At 43.3% G+C, this 21,794-nt stretch overlaps 1 protein-coding gene across 1 annotated transcript; it reads left to right on the top strand.

Moving 5' to 3' along the window:
* The first annotated feature begins 673 nt into the window (after nucleotides 1-673).
* Nucleotides 674-16,972, top strand: LOC105713139 (sulfotransferase 2A1-like). Its single transcript, XM_064381094.1, has 6 exons — nucleotides 674-922; nucleotides 2,771-2,979; nucleotides 5,091-5,217; nucleotides 9,683-9,777; nucleotides 11,080-11,257; nucleotides 13,658-16,972. Exons 1-6 carry the CDS (start codon nucleotides 790-792, stop codon nucleotides 13,768-13,770), a joined length of 855 nt encoding a protein of 284 aa, XP_064237164.1. The 5' UTR covers nucleotides 674-789; the 3' UTR covers nucleotides 13,771-16,972.
* Nucleotides 16,973-21,794: the final 4,822 nt, after the last annotated feature.

Raw genomic sequence — 21,794 nt, 5'->3', positions numbered from 1 at the left:
TCTCTCACCAGCCTCACCCCTGTGGTGGGATTTTTAAAAAAATTTTAAATTTGTATTTGTTTTTACTTCTTTTAAAGCTACTACAAATCAATGTGGTGGCATTTTTAAGAGAATTTTAACTGGTTGCGGGGAGGGAGGAGAAGGATTACAAGCAGGTTGGAGCATAAGGACCTACCCCCCATAACCCTCTCCCCTCCCATAGGCCTCCACGTCCTGCAACCTGCCCCCTCCTGTGTTCCTCATAAATAGAACCACCCCAGCCTCTGTCTCCTCTTCCATTCCCTGGCCCCATCCCCTCTTACAGCCGTATTTCCCCACCTGTCCTTTGCCCTCAGATCTCCTCTTACCTCACCCAACCCTGGAGGGCCAGGAGACTCAAGAGAACTCTGTTTCCAAAGTAAGGTTTGCCTTTGTACAGACTTCTGTCCAATACATTATCAGCACAAAATCCTGAAACAAATATTTGTTTAAATATGCACACAGTTCTATTTCCTTGTGTTTGTGGTTCAATTTCCATTTCACTCCCTTAAACTCAAACTCAAATCAACCCTGGAATGTTTTCTAAATAAACTTCACAATTACTCAACAGCATCGATATTTGGCTATCGGTCACAATATTTACTTTGTTTTAAACAGCTAAAAAAACTTCACCACAAGCATGTGACACGCTGGGGCCATGTTACTGAGTGTTTGATTTCTGCCATAAAATTTGATCTAGTTGCAGCTTCCACAATCTCCAGTGGTAGCCATAGCTGGAAACGTAACACCACTCAGAAAGGGCTCATCACCATGTCAGATGACTACTTATGGGTTGAAGGAGTACCTTTCTTTAAGAACTTCAGTCCTGAAACCGTAAGACAATTACGTGATGACTTTGTGATAAAGGCTGAAGATGTAGTAACAGTGACTTACCTCAAATCAGGTAAGGAGGCAGAATCGTGGACAGAGGAAGGCTGTGGTTGGGTTCCTCATCCATTCAGTGGATGATTGGAGTGCTTTCTCTATGCTGGACAATGAACATTGCTTTGTGGGGAAGGGAGGAACGCCTAATACCATTGACAATTGGAGAAAAGGATTTTTAATCAGGAAATTACACAGTAAGATGAGTGCTCAGAGGGTAATCTAAGGTATTAGGAGAATCCATAGGAGTGAATCCTAACGCAGATTCTGGTGTGTGTTTGTGGGTGGTGGGAGAGAGGATGGCTGAAGATGGCCAGTGATGTCCTAAAAGAAGAAATAGCATCGGCCGGTCGCAGTGGCGCATGCCTGTAATCCCAGCACTTTGGGAGGCCGAGGCAGGTGGATCACGAAGTCAAGAGATCGAGACCATCCTGGCCAACATGGTGAAACCCCGTCTCTACTAAAAATACAAAAATTAGCTGGGCTTGGTGGTGCATGCATGTAATCCCAGCTACTCGGGAGGCTGAGGCAGGAGAATCGCTTGAACCCGGGAGGCAGAGGTTGCAGTGAGCTGAGATTGCACCACTGCACTCCAGCCTGTCACCTGGCGACGAAGCAAGACTCTGTCTCAAAAAAAAAAAAAGAAGAAGAAGTAGAAGAAATAGCATTTACATTGAAATGGAAAGAATGAATGTGAAATTACTTGGTGGACAGGAATACTTTTCTGAAAGGAGAATCACCGTGGATGATGGTCAGGAATTGGAAAAGGGCCTGACAAGCTCAAGGGGCTGAAAGATGAGGATTTTATGTCTATGGGAGTGGGGCTGTGGGGCGGGGGGCAGATGGGGCGAGGATTGAGGCTAAAGACATTGGAAGTGGCATGCCCTGAGAGGCCAAGAACGATGGGAACTTTCTAAGAGGATTTCAGCAAACAGCCAAATGGTGGAAGCAACCCAGATATCCATTGACAAGTGAGTGGAGAAACAGATGTGATATGTAGATACAGTGGAATGTGATCCATCCTTGAAACGGAAGGAAATTCTGATGGATGCTACAACCCATGGACCTTGAGGACGTTATGCTAAATGAAATTAGCCAGTCACAAAAATAGAAATGCTGTATGACTTCACTTACGTAACAAACCTAGAGTTGTCTAGTTCATAGAAATGGCAAGTACAGTGGTGGTTGTCGGGGGCTAGAGGGAAGGGTAAGTAAGAAGTTGATGTTGGTTCATCACAGAGTTTCAGTTTTGCAAGATGAAAATTCTCTGGAGATTGGTTGAGCAACAATGGGAATATGTTTAACACTTTGTTGGAAATAGATGCTCAGTACCGCAAAGAAAAATCAGCACTGAGACAAAGGATGTTTCAGCAAGGAAATTTTTACTTCCTGGAATGCAGGAAGGTACCATCTCGCCACAAGAGTGCAAAGAACAAAGGAAAACACACAAATTGATCCCTTATGCATTTGGGGTCATCCTTACTGCTGTGTCTGATCTCCGTTGGCTGGAGCCAGACCTCACAATCTAAACTAAAACCCGATTGGCTAATAACTTAAAACGTTTTTAAAAGTGATGGAGAGCTGGGACGTGCCTGTGAGCACGTCCAGCACAGATATCTTGTTTAAAGTACAAGGACATAGAATGTACTACATGCCTGTAAGCGTGTCTAACAGCTACATAGGATACAGCTTAACAAAGTTTTTAGCACACTTATGATTTAACAAGAAAGGCAATTTTTCTGCTTCCACACTTAACACTACCTAAACTGTATTCTTAAAAGAACTTGAGATGGTACATTTTACATTATGTGTAATTTAATATAATTTTTGAAAAAGTCAGATTGCTTTTTTTTCCTCTGTTGTCATCCAGGAACAAACTGGATGGTTAAGATTCTCTGCCTGATTCGCTCCAAAGGGGATCCCAAGTGGATCCAATCTGTGCCCATCTGGGAGCGCTCGCCCTGGGTAGAGACTGAGTTTGGATATCAATTACTAAGTGAGAAGGAGGGCCCACGTCTCATCAGCTCCCACCTCCCCATCCAGTTATTCCCCAAGTCTGCCTTCAGTTCCAAGGCCAAGGTCAGTGCATAATGGTTCATACCTGTTGGATCAATGCTTTTCAAATGTTGATGTGCCTGTAAGTCACCTGGAGATCCTGCTGAAAAGCACTCTACTTCAGTGGGTCTGTGTTGAAGCTGAAGATTCTGCATCAGGTGACACCTGTGTGGCTGCTCCAGGGACCTTCCTTGAGTTCGAGGGTGTAGAGCACTCCACAGGTTATCACAGCCAGATTTACACCAGGGACAGGGTGAAGCGATAATGCCGGAATCTTAGAAAACCAGGTTCTAAGCCCAGCCAGAATTTACAGCTATATTATACCAGCTAATCTCCTTTCATTGTTCTAAAAATAATTAGCCAATCTTTTTTTTTTTTTTTTTTTTTGAGATGGAGTCTTACTCTGTAGCCCAGGCTGGAGTGCAGTGGCGTTAGTAACTGGGATTACAGGCACACGCCACCATGCCCAACTAATTTATGTATTTTTAGTAGAGACGGGGTTTTACCATGTTGGCCAGGCTGGTCTTGAACTCCTGACCTCATGATCCACACGCCTCGGCCTTCCAAAGTGCTGGAATTATAGGCATGAGCCACCACACCTGGCCAACCAATCTTAATTCAACAAGTGCCTCCCGCCACTTAGGACACACAGAGGTGTTCCTATGGGAAACAGCACAGTCATCAATCAATGCCTGAACCCAGGGTGACTGCTCTGGTGCCATGTCTGGACTCTGTACGCACTGCATCTCACTGTGTTGCTATGTGTTTCTATCAGCAGCCACAGGCGTCTCCCACGGAGCTGAGAGGTGATCGCCAGAGGAAACGCATATCCAGGATCTAGCATAGTTCAGACTGTTTTCAGGAACACACTTTCCTGGAAGGCATTGATTCGTGTGTGAAATTTCTTTTTAAATGTTTCTCTGCTTAAATTAAATGGAGAAACTTGGAACGATATTCTCCTCTTTTTGAAATCATAAAATGTGTAGCAGCACCATGAATTTGTAATAATACATCTCTTTACATAGGTCTTACTGGTGTTTGGTAAATTTCTGGCTGGGAAAACTGAGACTTCAAGAGAGATAAGGCCTAGAACATGTCACAAAAAGAGATGGTGCAGAATCCAAAGTAAAATGCACATGCTTAGATGCCAGGTAACCTTGTGTGTATGTGCATGTGAGTGTGTGCATGAGTGTGTTTCTGTGTGCAGTGTGGTTTTTTTTTTTTTTGAGACAGAGTTTTACTCTGTCACCACGCTGGAGTGCAGTGGCGCGACCTCGGCTCACTGCAACCTCCAACTCCCTGGTTCAAGCGATTCTCCTGCCTCAGACTCCCAAGTAGCTGGGATTACAGGCGCATGCCACCATGCCCAGCTAGTTTCTGTTATTTTTAGTAAAGACAGGGTTTTACCATGTTGGCCAGGATCTCCTGACCTCATGATCCACTTGCCTACGCCTCCCAAAGTGTTGGGATTACAGGCATGAGCCACCACGCCCATGTATCTTAAGTATAAGCTTGTTGAATATTTGCATATGTACACACTGGGCAACCATCATTTAGATCCAAAGTTAGAACATTTCCACTGCTTCATCCCCCTTCTCCTTTGATGCGAGAAGCAGACACTCCCCTGACTCATAGCTGTAGGTGAGTTTGGTTTTTACTGAATTTCAGATAAATGGACTCATGCTGTATGAGCCACCGGATGTGTGGCTTTTTTCAAAGTAATGTCTATGGGACTTACCCATGGTCTTGGGCATACACATGGATATATATTGATATATATCTATGAATGTAGCCTAATGTATGAATCCATTCTCCTGTTAGAGATCTTTAAACCATAAATACACAAATATAACACCACTCACCTTTGGAAACCTTCCATCTGCTTCCCATTGTGAGTGGACTGTGCTATCCCAGCGGGAAGGGACAATGCTTCCTTCTTCCATCGCTATATTCCTAGCACAGTGACTACTTCGTAGGCACTTACGATTTTATCTTTGATTAATGAATGCGGTGAGTAACTTGTTAAAGGAATCCACTGAGATTTAATAGACATTGTCTAGCAATTGGATTTCTCTCCATTTTTATGAAGATCAAAAAGTGTAGCGATTTTTCATTCTCCTGTTTTTCCATGTAAGGTGATTTATATCATCAGAAATCCCAGAGATGTTCTTGTGTCTGGTTATTTTTTCTGGAGTTTGGTGTCATCTTGTAAGAAACCAAAGTCACTAGAAGAATATTTTGAATGGTTCTGCCGAGGAAATGGTGAGTATTTTGTAAAATATGGAAACACAGGAGTTCTTTATCAGACCTCATTTGACACCAAACCTCTTATCTGTACATCTCCCCAAACGATGGTCCTAATGATCCATCACCACTGGAGCCCAAATCTACGACATCTCCTTACTCTCTCCTATAGCAGCAGAAGTCCAGCCAGCCCTCAGCCTGCGCCGTGATGAACCATCCCAGCTATTGTCCACATCTCTAGATCCTGTAATTAGCACGGACAACTCCTAGTCTCCTTTACTCTCCTAATTTGCAGCTTTTGGAAAGCTGGCTTCTCATTGGCTTCCCGGACAACCCAATCTTGACCTGCCATCATTTTTTTCTGGGATATCTTTTTCCAAAACTCCCTTGACATTCTATTTCTATCTGTCTCAAAAGTTTTTTTTTGTTTTGTTTTGTTTTTTGAATGATCCCTGGCTCTCTATTTAATAATGCAGAAATTTTTTAAAGATTTTTAAGTTTGCAATTTTTCTGAAAACTATAGGACAAGTTTCTGTCTCAGCTGTGAAACGTCTTCCCCTCTCTAGCAGTTACAGATGCCTTCACTGGAAACAGCTACAGACGCCTCTAATTCAGTATGTTCAAATCTGAACCCAGTTTTCTCCCATACCCCAAACTATTTCTACTCCACCTCTCACCCAAGGACTATAGTGATTCTGTCATTTCCCAAGCATCCTCTTTTCCCCAGCCCATTCCTCTCTGCCCCTCACCACTTTTCTTTATCTAATTAATCACATCCTACTGCCTTGGTTAATGTCTTCGTTCTGGTCTCCGCTCACATGTTGCTGTTCCGGGATCCTTGGGGTGTCACGTCATGAGCCTGAAACCTCTGTGGCCAGTGGTGCCTTTGCCCAATTTTTGCTTGGGCCTGCTGGACCCATTCTGCCCACTCGGCCTGGCAGGCTGCACTCAGCTTGCACTACCAGCCTGGATCCCACGCCTGCCAAAGACAAGCCAGGCACAGAGTAGTGAGGGGAGTATGTGAGATGAGTAGGGTCCAGCCACCGCGCACAGCCAGGCATGCTGGCTGCAGTGGAACGGGCAGCTCCAGGCGCTGGTATGAGTGCTGGCTCCCCACAAGCCTACGGCTAGACCAGGCATACCATAAGCAGCTTCCACAGCTGACATCCAGTGCTCAGAAGCTTGGAGATGTCAGGAACTGCACAGCCCTAGAGAAGGTATCACAGGTCTGGTGTGGGAAGCTTCTAAGTTTGAGCTCCCTGAATGGCTGCAGCTCTTCTCTTCGTCTCTCTTCTCATCTCCCACAATGTGGTGAGCATGGGGTGTGTTTCAGCCCCGTTTGTGTTGCAGCTCTTTTAGCCCCACCATTCGGAGGGTCCTGAGTTCTTGTTCTGCGTCCAGGAAGAATGAGGTAGGCAGACAAGTGCGGGGTGAGAAAGATGAAGAAGAGCTTTATTGAGCAATAGAACAGCTCAGAGGAGGTCCACAGGCGGTAGCTCCTCGCTGCTAGGCAGGTCATCTCTGCAAGTGTTCAGCTCTCAGCTGAGAGGGTAGCTCCTCTCTGCAGCTGGCCATCCTGTTATCCCTTCAGCTTTCAGCAGAGAGGATAGCTCCTAGCCATCCCATCATCTCTCCATCCTCTCGAGTCTGGCTGAGAATGGGGTTTTTATGGGCCTCAGAGGAGAGGTGCATGCTGATTGGTTCATAAGTGACCATGGGTGGGCCTAGGGAAAAAGACCACAAGTTCTCCCTCTGGACCGTCCACCCAGCCTCCAGGCTTCAGCCCTCCCTGGCTTGAAGGTGGGGCCTCAACAGGAACCAGCCTGCTTCTGCCCAGGAGCCCATCTGCTTCCTGTGCTGTTCATCGTGCTCAAGGGCTGGCTGCAGGCCAGTGCTGGGCTGTCCTCAGGCCCCCTGTAGCCTTTCTCCATGCTCATCAGTGTACAAAGTCTGGAGGGGGCCGAGGTGGCAGAGGGCTAGCATGTCAGCACTGCCCCAAGCATGCACACACTCGTCGGGGCTGCAATAGTGACCAGGTTTGGCCTCATTCTTACTCCAAGATCAGAGTGGGCATAGGCAGCGGGGAGAGGCCAGGCAGTGGGAGCAGACATCCTCAAGCCCGGAGGGAGAAGGAGGGCCTTCCCAGGCCCCCAAGAGTGCAGAGAGATGGCTGGGTCCATAGCCACAGCTGCGTAGCTGCAGCTGCACCCAGGAAACCAGGGATCCTGCCTGCTCCCAGCCTCCAACAGCACAGAGAGGCCTCCACAGTCCCAACTTGGGCAGCTGCAGTCATGTCCAGGAGGGCAGGGGGCTGCTGCCTGCTCCCGGCTCCTGTTGGTTCTGTGGAGCATGGCTTCATGCTGGGCCCGGCTCTGCCTCGGAGCCCCTCTCTGCCTGCCCCTCCATGCCTGATCATGCTGCTCCCCAACTGGTGGGCAACTTGGCCTGGCCCCATTGTGGTGGCCTCCAGGGCGGTGGGCTCTGGGGACTGTTCATCTCTTCCCTGCAGCAGCAGAAAGTCATAGTGGCAATGTGGAGCCAGGGTTCAGAATGGCAGAGGCTCTGGGCCTACCATTTTTTTTTTTTTGAGACAGAGTCTTGTTGCTCTATCACCCAGGCTAGAGTGCAATGGAGTGATCTCGGCTCACTGCAATCTCTGCCTCCAGGGTTCAAGCGATTCTCCTGCCTCAGCCTCCCTAGTAGCTGAGCTTACAGGTGCGCACCACCATGCCTGGCTAATTTTTGTATTTTTAGTAGAGACAGGGTTTCTCCATATTGGCCAAGCTGGTCTCGAACTCCTGACCTCATGATCTGCCCACCTCGGCCTCCCAAAGTGTTGGGATTATAGGCATGAGCCACCGTGCCCGGCCGTGCATGAGTTTTAAAGCACATGTAGGCAAGATATTGAGACAATAGGAAGGTTTACAGGATGCGTCTGCATCACCCACCGCTATTGATTAGATTTCCCAAGATTCCTGGTGATGCCTAAAGCACAATCCAGACCGCTTTATAAACCCGATGGCAAGATCAAGTATAGCATTAATGAGAAGGTTCTGTCTTCATGTCTGGGCTTTCGACCTAGGGTTTCACTGTTGGCCTTTTTTCTGAAAGACTAACCTGGGGCAAGGCAGGAAATAGGGCTGAGTTCAGCTAGGGTCAGCTCAGCAGGAAATATGATGGCCAGGCTTTGAAGATTGGACTTTATGCTGAGGGCAAACAGTCCAGGGATGGTTGAAAAGGAAATAAACTTTAAAAAAAAATCTATTAGCAGATTATTGCAATGTAGCCTAGAAGGGCCAAAGACTATGCAAGATGAGGACACCAATACTGAGTTCATTGTGCTAAACTAGGAGAGAAGTAACAGCAGGCAGGGATCAGTGGCTCAAGCTTATGATGCCATCACTTTGGGAGGTCAAGGTGGGAGGGGAACCTGAGCCCGAGAGTTCAAGGCCGCAGTGAGCGCTGATCGTTTCACTGCACTCCAGCCTGGGCAACAGAGCACAACTCTGTCTCTAATAATAAAAATAATAATAGAAGTAACAGTGGCTCTGATTAATAAACTGGTGGGAAATGGACATTCATTGTCTTAAAAAAGTGTATTGAATGCTTACTATATGGGAAGAATCATGCTAGAACCTGGGGTCTGACAATGAATGAGTCAAAAAGATAACGTTTTTATATGGTGACACAGAGAATAAACAAATTAATATACACACTTGTTGAGGATGAGTGGGGAAAAATGGCAAGGCAGTGAAGATGGGAAGCGTTGCTATTTTATGTCATGTTAAAATAGCTCACGCCTGTAATCCCAGCACTCGGCTCACCACAGTCTTTACCTCCTGGGTTCAAGCGATTCTCCTGCCTCAGCCTCCTGAGTAGCTGGGACCACAGGCACACGCCACCACACCTGGCTAATTTTTGTATTTTTAGTAGAGATGGGGTTTTGCCCTGTTGGCCAGGCTGCTCTCAAGCGATCTACCCACCTTGGCCTCCCAAAGTGCTGGGATTACAGCCGTGAGCCACCGCGCCTGGCCATATGTGGAATCTTAAAACGTTGAAGTCCTAGAAGCAGGGAGTAGAATGGTGGTCGCTAAGAGTGAGGGCTTGGTAGGGAGCGGGATTAGGGAGATCCTGTTTTTATTTAGATGAGATGAACAAGCTCTGGGGATCTATTGTACAGCATGTTAAGGACAGTCAATAATAAGGTATTCCATACTTGACAGTTGCTGAAAGACCTTAAATGTGTTCACTGCCAAAAAAAAATGGTAAGTATGTGAGGCGACGAATAGGTCAATTAGCTTGATTCTGTCATTTCACAACACATGCCTGTATCCAAACATCCTGTTATGCACTGTAAATATATCCAAGTTTTATTTGTCAGTTACACTTCAACTAGCTGGTGGGTGGGGAGTGAACATAATAGATGAGACCCCTCCTCTCACAGAGTTTGTAACCTGTCACTCTTTCTGCCACCCCCATGCAGTGCTATATGGGTCATGGTTTGACCACATTCATGGTTGGATGTCCATGAGAGACAGGGAAAGCGTCCTGATACTGAGTTATGAGGAGCTGAAGAAGGTACCATCATGTTTACCGTCGGTGCACACCCTGTCACCACCACCTTCTCTCCCTCTAACTTCCCTTCATTTCTCTGTGTCTCCATTCCACCTTTTCAAAGTGTAGCTTGGTGAAGAGTCTCGAGGAGTGAGATTAGCTCCCTGGTCTTCACTGCCTTGCTTCTGGTTGACCCTTCCCAAGCTTCATGCTCTGTACTTCATCTTAAAACATCTAAAGAGCCTTTCCCCTGCATTGAGAGAATGATGTTTTGTGCTAGTACTATTGCTTGTAAAAATTTCTCTAGGCAGGACCCATGGTGTTGCTGATAACCTAGTGATGAGAGGGCTCGGGGCGGGGAAGGGGAGGATGGGACTGGGTAGAAGTGGTTTAGTTCCAAAGACGGGTCCAAATGTCTGACATCTCAGCTTGACTGACATGAAGAGAAATATGAAGAGAAATAAAAGCATGAAATCAATTTGTATCAATATTCCGAGATGCCAAGTACGGGAGTGACTTGTGACCCAGAGGAAAAGCTGTCAGATGATGCTCAAAACCAGTTAGGGAGATTAAACCACTGAAAAAAGGAGTTGGGCCCTAGGGGCTGGCATGATGGCTCACGTCTGTAATCCCAGCCCTTTGAGACACTGACATAGGAGAATCCCTTGAATCCAGTTCAAAGTTGAAGTGAGATATGACTATACCATTCCAGTTTGAGTGATAGAGTGAGACCCCCATCTCTAAAACAAAACAAAACAAAACCCTAGGCATTGTCTTTTACTGTTAAGTTGTCCTAAACTCAACCATCAAAAGAAATCCACTTTTTTTGAGATGAAGTCTTGCTCTGTCGCCAGGCTGGAGCACAGTGGCGCGATGTCGGCTCACTGCAACCTCCGCCTCCCGGATTCAAGTGATTCTTCGCCTCAGTCTTCCGAGTAGCTGGGACTACAGGTGTGCACCACCATGCCTGGCTAATTTTTGTATTTTTAGTAAAGATGGGGTTTCACCATATTGGCCAGGCAGGTCTCGAACTCCTGACCTCGGGATCCGCCTGCCTCGGCCTCCCAAAGTGCAGGGACTACGGGCGTGAGCCACGGCGCCCGGCCGACTCTTGCATCTTTGACATACTTTGTGCCCTCGCTTCTTTATGTTTCTTTCTTTCTTTCTTTCTCCTAGTTGCATCCGACTCGATCTCTTCTCACGTCTGCATGTTGTTCCTCTCTTCTTCTTCCTCTTCCTCCTCGTTCTGCAGTTCCCTCCTTTACATCTTATTTTTTCTGTCATCTTTCTCTTTTATATCCTTGCTCTTGTCTTTTCTTCTTTTAGGACACAAGAAAAACTGTAGAGAAGGTATGTCAATTCCTGGGAAAGACGTTAGAACCCGAAGAACTGAAATTAATCCTCAAGAACAGCTCCTTTCAGGCCATGAAAGAAAACAAGATGTCCAATTATTCCTTCGTGGATGGGATTTTTTTAAGGAAGGAATTACCACTTCTACGAAAAGGTAAAAGAAAATGCTCCGGTTTCAAAATATGCCAGAATGCGTGGTGCACGTGCCTGTGCTTACATCCGGGTCCTAACAGTTGAGATGAAAGCGTGTTTGAATTTATCAGCTTTAACTGCTCATCGCTCAGATAACTTCTCCCGAAGCCTCATCAAGGAGCTGCTTCTCACGGTGTCAGTGTGGGCTGCGGGCACGTGGGGAAAGTTGGTAAGTTTTTTCAGTCAAAATGGGCTTCTGGATGGAATCTAATCCAGTAAGAGGAATTAGAGAAGAGGAAATTTGGACAAAGATGTGTATGCACAGAGGGAAAATGAAAGAACAGGTGTTTGCAAGGCACCAGTCGCATACTGGCCATTCTGCTATTTAATATATTACTTATATTCATATAAATTAAAGGTCTATAGTTTTTAATTTATTAATTTATATATACATATTATTCTATATTTATCAATTTAATTAATGCAATAAACTATTCCAGGAGGAGGCGGCAGATCTTCCTTGAGAGTTGTTTCCATGGGAATAATGCCCAAGGCGCTCTATATGTACATGACATTAACTGTATATTTATATGACATTAATCTATTTACATTACATTATTATTAATATTTTAACTTAAGCCAATATGTAAATATTAATTTATGTAATATAAGAAATAATGATATAATCATGGAATTAAGAGTATGGTTTCTGGTGTCAAAATATTTGGCTTCAAATCCATGTCCATTGATTTAATTGTGTTACCTCTTCAGGCCTTTATTTTCCCTCATCTGTAAAATGGAGGAAAAAATTAGTACTTTTTAGATTATTTTATTCATACATTCAATAAGTATTTATTGAGCAGTTACTCTCTGCCTGCCACTCTTTGGAACACTGGGTGTTTGGCAATCTAAAAAGTAAACGTTGTGCCTTTCTGAAGGTTATATATGTTAGGGATACATGCCACGCATGTAAACCACAGAATGGAAACAAACACAAAGAGCCCGTCCTACGTGGTAAGTGTTATGAGGTGACACACAGCAAGCGTGGGGACTGACCTCTAAATTGGGTGGTGAAAGGGAACCTCGCTGAGAAGTTGCATTGGAACAAAGACTTGAAAAAAGCAAACCGGGCCAGGTGCAGTGGCTCTTGCCTGTAATCCCAGCACTTTGGGAGGCCGAACTGGCAGATCACCTGAGGTCAGGAGTTCGAGACCAGCCTGAACAACATGGTGAAAGCCCACCTCTACTAAAAATACAACATTAACTGGGCATGGCGGTGGGCACCTGTAATGCCATCCACTTGGAGGCTGAGGCAGGAGAATCATTTGACACCGGGAGGCGGAGGTTGCAGTGAGCTGAGATTGCATCACTGCACCACTCCAGCCTGGGCAACAAGAGCAAAACTTCATCTCAAAAAAAAAAAAAAAAAGAAAAGGAAAAGAAGCTAACAGACAAGTGATGAACCAATCTGACAGCAGCATTCCAGGGAGAAGGAGCGTGAGATGCCAGCAGTCTGAGGAGTGGGGACGCCTGCTGTGTTTGAGGCAGAATCAGAAGTCCCGGTGTGAGTGGAGTGATGGAGAGGGTAGTCACAGGAAATGGGATCCACGGGCCGAATCACCTGGATCCCTGTAAATGCCTCAACCACTCGTACTGAGCGAAACCAAGAGTCCTCGACGAATCTGAGCAGAGAAGTGGCACGATCCTTGAGGACTGTGATGCTGAGACTAACTTACGGAGAATGATCAAACACAGAGACCAGTTACAAGTGTACTGCAATAATCCAGGTGAAAAACCATGTTGGCTTGGGTCAAGGTGGTAGAAACAGAGGTGGTGAGACATGGCTAGGTTCTGCACGTATCAGAAAATATGCAGGCATTATTGCTGATGAACTATGCACAGGATGGGCTAGGAGAGAGGAGAAAGCAGGAAATTGTTTCCAGGTAGGTAGAAATGTTATGTTACCAGGCAGAAGAAGAGTCCACCAATGAACCACTGGTCATTCTTCTATGTTAGCTACAATGTCAATGTCAGGTCCATGGCAGGAACAGACAAAAGAGGTGTTTTAAGGTTTTTTTTTTTTTTGAGATGGAGTTTCACTCTTACCCAGGCTGGAGTGCACTGGTGAAATCTGGGCTCACTGCAACCTGCAACTCCTGGGTTCAAGTGATCCTCATGCCTCAGCCTCCCAGGTAGCTGGAACTACAGGTGCACGCCACCACACCTGGCTAATTTTTGTATGTTTAGTAGAGCTGGAGTTCTGCCATGTTGGCCAGGCTGGTCTTGAACTCCTGACCTCAGGTGATCTGCCTGCCTTGGCCTCTAGAACTGCTGAGATTACAGGCGTGAACCACTGCACCTGGCCAGGGGGTCTTCAGACCTATCCCTCCATCTGACCTGAGTCTCTGTTTTATGTTTCCAGGCATATCTGGTGACTGGAAAAACCACCTCACAGTGGCCCAAGCAGAAGCCTTTGATAAACTGTTCCAGGAGAAGATGGCAGATCTCCCGCGAGAGCTGTTCCCATGGGAATAACGTCCGAAACACTCTGGGTCTTATATGGATGCTGACGTGTGTTGTTTTCTCCTTATACACGTGCCTGTACATCCTGAAACCTTAAATTATCAAATCTTTGCATCTTTGGCTACTTTCTGGTTTAAAATTACCAGGGTTCCCCTATGCGTGTCATGGCGTCCCAAACCTTTTGAAATGTTTGTAGTGTTTCAAACATATAGAAGGCTGCAGAAATAATATAATATCCAAAAGTGTGTGTGCTGATTTTTTACAATATAAGAAATAGCTACAGTAATAGATTTTAGAGCAAATAATAATAACAATTAAAATAAGAATTAACCTTGCAGGAGCAGTTAACACTCCTTTCCCTTCCTCTCTCCCTCCTTCCCTCCCTCTCTCCCTCCCTCCCTCCCTTCCTCCCTTCCTTCTTCCTTCCTTCCTTTGAGTCTCGCTCTGTCACCCAGGCTGGAGTGCAGTGGTGCAATCTCAGCTCACTGCAACCTCTGCCTCCTGGGTTCAAGCAATTCTCCTGCCTCAGCCTCCTGAGTAGCTGGGATTACAGGCATGCACCACCACGCCCAACTAATTTTTATATTTTTACTAGAGATGGGGTTTCTCCATGTTGGTCAGGCTGCTCTTGAGCTCCCAACCTCGAGTGATCTGCCTGCCTTGGCCTCCAAAAGTGCTGGGATTACAGGCATGAGCCACTGTACCCAGCCTCCTTTTCTATCACATGTAACTCCATGATTTATTATTATTCTCACCTTGAGGAGTATAATTTCCAATCTAGTTTTACTCTAGTTAGTACTCTGTGTTGTTTGATGATAGACAATAAATGGTATTTGTGGAGGCTTTAAAAACATATAAATGGCATATGGCATGATGAATTCACTGACTTCACTTCTGCTCAGCACTTTATAGTTCAGTTTCACCTGTGCTGATGTATACAGATTAGTTCATGGTTTGGTCTTTAGAGCTATAACATTATCTAGTTACCGGTTCTCCTGTGAATAACTTTGGTTTTCTTCCCACTCAAAATAGCGAAATTTAAATAGGGAAAATTTTCCCTCCTTAAAGCACTGCTGTGGTAGACCTGATGTGAGCAAAGACGAGAGTTTTTCTGGAATGTGTATCTAGAACCTGATGGCTCACTCACCTTCATCTTGATGGTGGTCAAAGTTTTCTCCCATAGATTTAAACCAACTGATATTCCCATCAACAAGGCATAGTGATTCCCGGTGCTCTAGCTCCTTCCAAGTACTAGCATTTTCAGACAGGTCACTGTATTTTGTAACTTTCTGAACATAAAGTATCTTATTGTTGTCTGAATTTGCATTTTTTCAGGTGATTAGTGAGCTTTAACGATTTTTTGTTTATGAAACACTGGGTATTTCTCCTGTATCACCTGTATATTATGTATTTTGCCAATTTTTCTGCTATGCTGTTTATTTTTGGTACATTCTTATTAATTTCTGGTTACCGATCCTTTGTCCAACCATTGTGGAAGACAGTGTGGCGATTCCTCAAGGATCTAGAACCAGAAATACCATTTGACCCAGCAATCCTATTACTGGGTATATACTCAAAGGAGTATAAATCATTCTACTGTAAAGACACATGCACATGTATGTTTATTTCAGCACTGTTCACAATGGCAAAGACTTGGAACCAACCCAAATGCCCATCATTGATAGACTGGATAAAGAAAATGTGGCACATATATACCATGGAATACTACGCAGCCATAAAAAAGAATGAGTTCATGTCCTTTGCAGGGACATGGATGAAGCTGAAAACCATTATTCTCAGTAAACCGATACGAGAATAGAAAAACAAACACTGCACGTTCTCACTCATAAGTGGGAGTTGAACAATGAGAACACATGGACACAGGGAAAGGAACATCACACACCAGAGCCTGTTGCAGGGTGCGGGGCTAGGGGAGTGATAGCATTAGGAGAAATACCTAATGTAGATGATGGGTTGATGGCTGCAGCAAACCACCATGGCACGTGAATACCTATGTAACAAACCTGCATATTCTGCACATGTGTCCCAGAACTTAAAGTATAAAATAATAATAATAATGAGAGACAGAGAGAGAGAAGGAAATAAAGGTCATGCAGTTTGGAAAAGGAGAAATTGTGTTTATTTGCAGACATCATGAAATACGCTAAAATTAAACAAACAAACAACAATAACAAAAAACTGAGCTGGCTGGGCGCAGCGCCACACACCTGTAATCTCAGCACTTTGGAGGCCAAGGCAGGAGGATCTCTAGAGGACAGGAGTTTGAGACCAACCTGAGTAACAAAGCAAGACTCTGTCTCTATAAACATAAAAAGCAAGCCAAAAGAAACTACTAGAGCTAACAAACGAGATTGAGCAAGATCACAGAATACAAGATCAGCACATAGAAATTACTTGTACTTCAGTAGAGCAGCAAAGTACTACTGAACACTAAAAACTGAAAATATCACTTATAATAACTCCCCATAAAAAGAAGGCACAGGCATAAATAAAATATATACAGGATATATTGCTGAAAATCACAAAAGGCTAAGGAAAGAAATTAAAGACCTATGTATACGGAAAGACATACTGTGTTGACGGTTGGGAAGAATAAATGTGGTGAAGATGTCTGTTCTCTTCAAACTGAACTAAAGGTTTAAAATAGTCACAATTAAAATTCCAACAATACGTTTGCTAGATATAGACAAACTGATTCTAAAATTTGTATGGAGCGGCAAAGCAACCGAAGTAGCTTAAACAATATTGAAAAATGGAAATAAAGCTGGAGGAATTTCACTCCCTCATTTTAATGCTTACTATTCAGATACAGTAATAAATATAGTATGGAGAAAGATGAATCGAATGGTACAGCATAGAGAATCCAGAAATGGACCCATACAAATATAACCAGTGATTTTAATTTTGGCGATTGTGTAAAATAAATGAAGAAAGAATATTTTTTCAATAAATAATGCTACATATTAACATCGGCCTAAACTTCACACCTCGTAAAATACTAATTCAAAATGAATCACAGATCTAAAGATAAAGCAGAATGCTATAAACTTTGAGAAGAAAACATAGGAGAAAATCTTCACGACCCAGAGTTAGACACGACATCAGAGGCGAAGCCCATATAACAAGCGGTAAATCAAACCTTGTAAAGAAGTTTTTTTTCCACTTGTTTTTGTATTGTTAATAAATTAGGTATTATACCAACATGTTTGTGTCTGGATTCCTTTACACAGCATGATGTTCATGAGATTCATGGTTATGTACAGTATTTCACTGTGTGAATGTAGCACAATTTATTTTGTTCATTATATTGCTGATGGGAGTTTGGGAAGTTTCTAACTTGGGGTCTAATCCTTAATGCACTTTTCAACATGTCTTTTTTTGTGAAAATTGTTGCTGTACCTTGAAATAATTTGTTAGATGGGTAAGTATTGCTAATGCTTTTTCAATGTTTAACCTTAAAAAAATGAGAGATGCAAAACTGAACTAAAAATGTTTCTAATATCATGGCATTGTTCTCAGTTAAATCGCAATGGAGATTTACTCCGCTGCAGAAAAACGTTGTGGGGCATCAGATCAGCCACTGGATGCTCTTTGAGGGGAGGTAATTCTCATCTTTGAGAGGGACAAAGTAAATCTGGAAAGAATTATGTTATTTTTCATAAGTACAAAAGGGCAGACAGTGGGGTAGCATGATGAAATACTTCCAGCGATGCTCTCCAGTCTCTGGTTTTTCTCAGGTCCATAAGCCAAATAAATGATAAAACAGTTGCTTGAGCAATAAAAGAACACAAAGCAACCGACCAGCAGAAGGATGGTGTGGATGGCTTTGATTTCAGGAGATGGCTGGGAAGAGAGGTTGGAGCTGTGCAGATGCTGGACTCTCCTGTGGTGTCTGTGGAGAAGACTCACCAGGTAGATGCTGGCCCAGACCATGAGAACCACGAACAGGAGATCTCGAATCACCATGACACTGATAAATGCCATTGAATGGGGGTGTTCATCTTGGTCACTTTGACAGTATACTTGATAATATCCAAATCCAGCAATGGTGAAATTAGCATTGGCTCCTAGGCTAACGATGATTCGAATGTAGATCAGCATGTTGATGATCCAGATGAAAAGGAGTGAAGAAAAGACACATGCGGTGATTTTAGATTTAAGCCAAGCGCATTTAGAATGAATGGGGCTGATGGTGATGGCTTGAAATGTACTCATGAGAGAGGTCGTGCAGAGGGAAAGACCCCGGGAAACTCTATATATGTACAAAGTTACTTTGCAACCAACCTCACTCATAAAACGTCTCACTCCAAAGGATGACATGGTATCTACTATCAACTTGAACGTGATGGTCAAAACATTGACCACTGTCAAGTGTATGACAATCAAATCTATGGGTTTCTTTAGGTGTGGTCCAATTAAGAAGGTATACATATGTAGCAGGAAGAGCAGTGAGTTCCCCATAAGTCCAATACAGAATTGAGATAGGAGAAAAACCTCAAAAATTATGCCACTTGGAAATCGTATCTTTATGACCTTTTATATGTTTCACTTAGTTCAACCAGGCCTCACCTGAAACATAAATAGATTATAGCATGAATGTTAAAATTACTGGAAGAATAGAATGATGAACAGTTCAGTAGGAGGGCGGGATGTTGGAATGTTTAATTCCTCTGTATATCAGACACAGGTGTGGCATATCCAGAGACTGGCTTCTATGAGAAGCTTAGAGCACAGAAACAGGTGTTATGAAGAAGGTGAAATTCAAAAGCTAGCATGCAGCATTCTCATATATTATCTAGGACACATCTGACTTATGTGAAAGAGAAATTTGCATGTTATATGAATTTATTTCTTCACTAAATCTATGTGTCTCAAAAACTGACATTTTTATTGTTTAATTAATTAATTAATTAATTGAGATGGAGCTTCACTCTTGTTGCCCAGGCTGGAGTATAGTGGCATGATATCAGCTCATTGCAACCTCCGCCTTTTGGGTTCAAGCAATTCCCCTACCTCAGTCTCCCAAGTAGCTGGGATTACAGGTGCTCACCACCATGCCCAGCTAATTTTTTTCTATTTTTAGTAGAGACGGGGTTTCATCATGTTGGCCAGGCTGGTCTCAAACTCCTGACCTCAGATGATCTAGCCGCCTCAGCCTCCCAAAGTGCAAGGATTACAGGCATGAGCCACTGCACCCAGCCAAAAGCATTTTTATAGAACACTTTAACCCTAACATATAGAGGATAGCACATATATTTGAAAATATTTTTTGAGGTTTTGGCTGCGTTACACAATTCTTCCAAGACAGTGATTTTTTTTTTTTTTTTCAGACAGAGTCTCGCTCTGTCACCAAGGCTGGAGTGCAGTGGTGTGATCTTGGCTCACTGCAACCTCTGCCTCCTGGGTTCAAGCGATTCTCCTGCCTCAGCCTCCCAGGCAGCTGAGACTACAGGTGCCTACCACCACGCCTGGCTAATTTTTGTATTTTTAGTAGAGATAGGGTTTCACCATGTTGGCCAAGTGGTCTCAAACTCCTGACTTCAGGTGATCCGCCCACCTCAGCCTCCCAAAATGCTGGGATTACTGGCATGAGCCACCGTGCCTGGCCAATGTTAGGTTTTTAACTTGAGATTTTTTGATGTAGGCATTTATCACTATGAACTTCCCTCCTAACACTGCTTTACTGTGTTCCAGAGATTCTAGTATGTTGTATGTTTGTTTTCATTAGTTTCCAATAATTTTTTTATTTCTGCCTTAATTTCATTCTTTATCCAAAAGTCATTCAGGAACAGATGGTCTAATTTACATGTAATCATATGGTTTTGAGAAATCTTCTGGTGTTGACTTCTATTTTTACTATTCTGTGGTCTGAGAGTATGGTTGGTATGATTTTGGCTTTTTTGAATTTGTTGAGAATTGCTTTACAGCTGAGCATTAGTGGGAAAACATTCCATGCTCACAGATAGGAAAAATCAATATTGTTAAAATGGTCATACTGCCCAAATAAATTTACAGATTGAATGCAATTCCTACTAAACTACATCATTTTCCATAGAATTATAAAAAATACTATTCTAAAATTTATATGGAACCGAGACCCTGAATAGCCAGACCAATCCTAAACAAAAACCCAATGTTAAACTACATTACAAGGCTACAATAGCCAGAAAAAAAAGCAAGGTGTTGGTAGAAAAACAGACACATAGACCAAAGGAACAGGTTGGACAACTCAGAAATAAAGCCACACATCTGCCTGGCCTTTCACAAAGGCGACAATCACAACCAATGGGAAAAGGATTTCCTATTCCGTAAACGAAACTACCTTGCCATACACTGAAGAATAAAACTGGACCCCTTCCTTTCGCCACGGGCAAAAATCAACTCAGGATGGACCAGAGATTTAAATATAAGACCTAAAACTATAAAAACTAGAAGAAAACCTAGGACATACCATTCTGGACATAGACCTTGAATACAATTATAATGAGTTACTAAATAAATAATTGAACAAGAAAAATTAACTCATATCTTAATATGTTTCAATATAATAAATGTATTTCTAGATAATCACTTAGTGACAGAAAACTAGATCATAGAAACCTATCATGGGAATTCCACCGTGTAAATAAATGTGAAGACTAGATGAGAACCATAGAAGAAAATGGTGACATTAGAAATACAATAGCAGAGTCAATCCTAAAAAGGCCACAACAGCCAGGCGCGGTGGCTCACGCCTGTAATTCCAGCACTGTGGGAGGCCGAGGTGGGCAGATTACCTGAGGCCAGGAGTTTGAGACCATTTTTATTATAGAAATAAATAATAGAAATGTCAGTTTTTGAGACACATAGATTTAGTGAAGAAATAAATTCATATAACTGCAAATTTCTCTTTTATATAGGTCAAACATGTCCTAGGTAATATATGAGAATGCTGGGTGTTAGCATTTGAATTTCACCTTCTTCATAACACCTATTTCTATGCTCTAAGCTTCTCATGGCCAACATGGTGGAACCCTATCTCCACTAAAAATATAAAAATTAACTGGACGTTGTGGCACATGCCTGTAATCCCAGCTACTCCGGAGGCTGAGGCAGGAGAATTGCTTGAGCCCAGGAAACAGAGGTTGCAGTGAGCCGAGATTGCACCACTGCACTCCAGCCTGGCGGACAGAGGGAGACTCTCACATTAAAAAAAAAAAAAAAGGAAACAAATTGACTTGATGCAGGTGAAAGTGGAAATTCAAACAAAATAACCAGAAAATGGAAAGAAATATTAATAACAAAGTCAAATGTCAGTTTTTTGAAAACAATAATAAAACTAAGAAACTTCTGAGACTGGGCCATTTTCACTAAGTCATATACATATCAGAGTTAAAAACTCTTTAAGGAGTACCAATAGAAAAGCTGGAAATACTAACAAAGAGATGTTATTATGATGATGTTAATACATATAGAAATTTAGGAGCTATAGGAAAGTTCCTTAGGAGACCCAATTTACCAAAAAAAAAAAAAGGGGGGGGGAGGGAGAATAAAAGACATAATTGTACAGTGTTTTCCATGATGAAACTGAATAGCTGGCAAAAATTGTTCCAAAAGAAATCCCCAGGAATGCTTCACTGGCAAAGGATGCCAAACAGACACTCATAGGCGGGTGTTGAACAATGAGAACACATGGACACAGGGAGGGGAGCATCACACACTGGGGCCTGTGGGGGGAACTAGGAGGGACAGCAGGGAGTGGGGAGTTGGGGAGGGATAACATGGGGAGAAATGCCAGATACAGGTGATGGGGAGGAAGGCGGCAAACCACATTGCCATGTATATACCTATGCAACAGTCTTGCATGTTCTTCACATGTACCCCAAAACCTAAAACACAATAAAATATATATTTTTTAAAAAAACCTACAAACACTTCCTGAGGATAGAAAAAGGGAGAACATTTATGAATCACCTTATGAGGTTAGCCTTACCAGGGAGCAAAACTTAACAAACATATGAGAAGAAAAATGATGA

The sequence above is a fragment of the Aotus nancymaae genome, unplaced genomic scaffold (assembly GCF_030222135.1).
Source record: "Aotus nancymaae isolate 86718 unplaced genomic scaffold, 86718_ANA_hifiasm-v0.15.2.pri h1tg000028l, whole genome shotgun sequence".
NCBI classification, from domain to species: domain Eukaryota; kingdom Metazoa; phylum Chordata; class Mammalia; order Primates; family Aotidae; genus Aotus; species Aotus nancymaae.
This window is presented reverse-complemented; position numbering and strand designations above follow the sequence as displayed.

Bases quoted from the DNA above. Each gene is read 5' to 3' on its own strand.
- LOC105713139 (XM_064381094.1), top strand. From the start codon at position 790: ATGTCAGATGACTACTTATGGGTTGAAGGAGTACCTTTCTTTAAGAAC. The intron at 9,778-11,079 runs GTACCATCATGT...TTCTTCTTTTAG, and splicing joins GTTATGAGGAGCTGAAGAAG to GACACAAGAAAAACTGTAGA. The intron at 11,258-13,657 runs GTAAAAGAAAAT...TTATGTTTCCAG, and splicing joins ATTACCACTTCTACGAAAAG to GCATATCTGGTGACTGGAAA.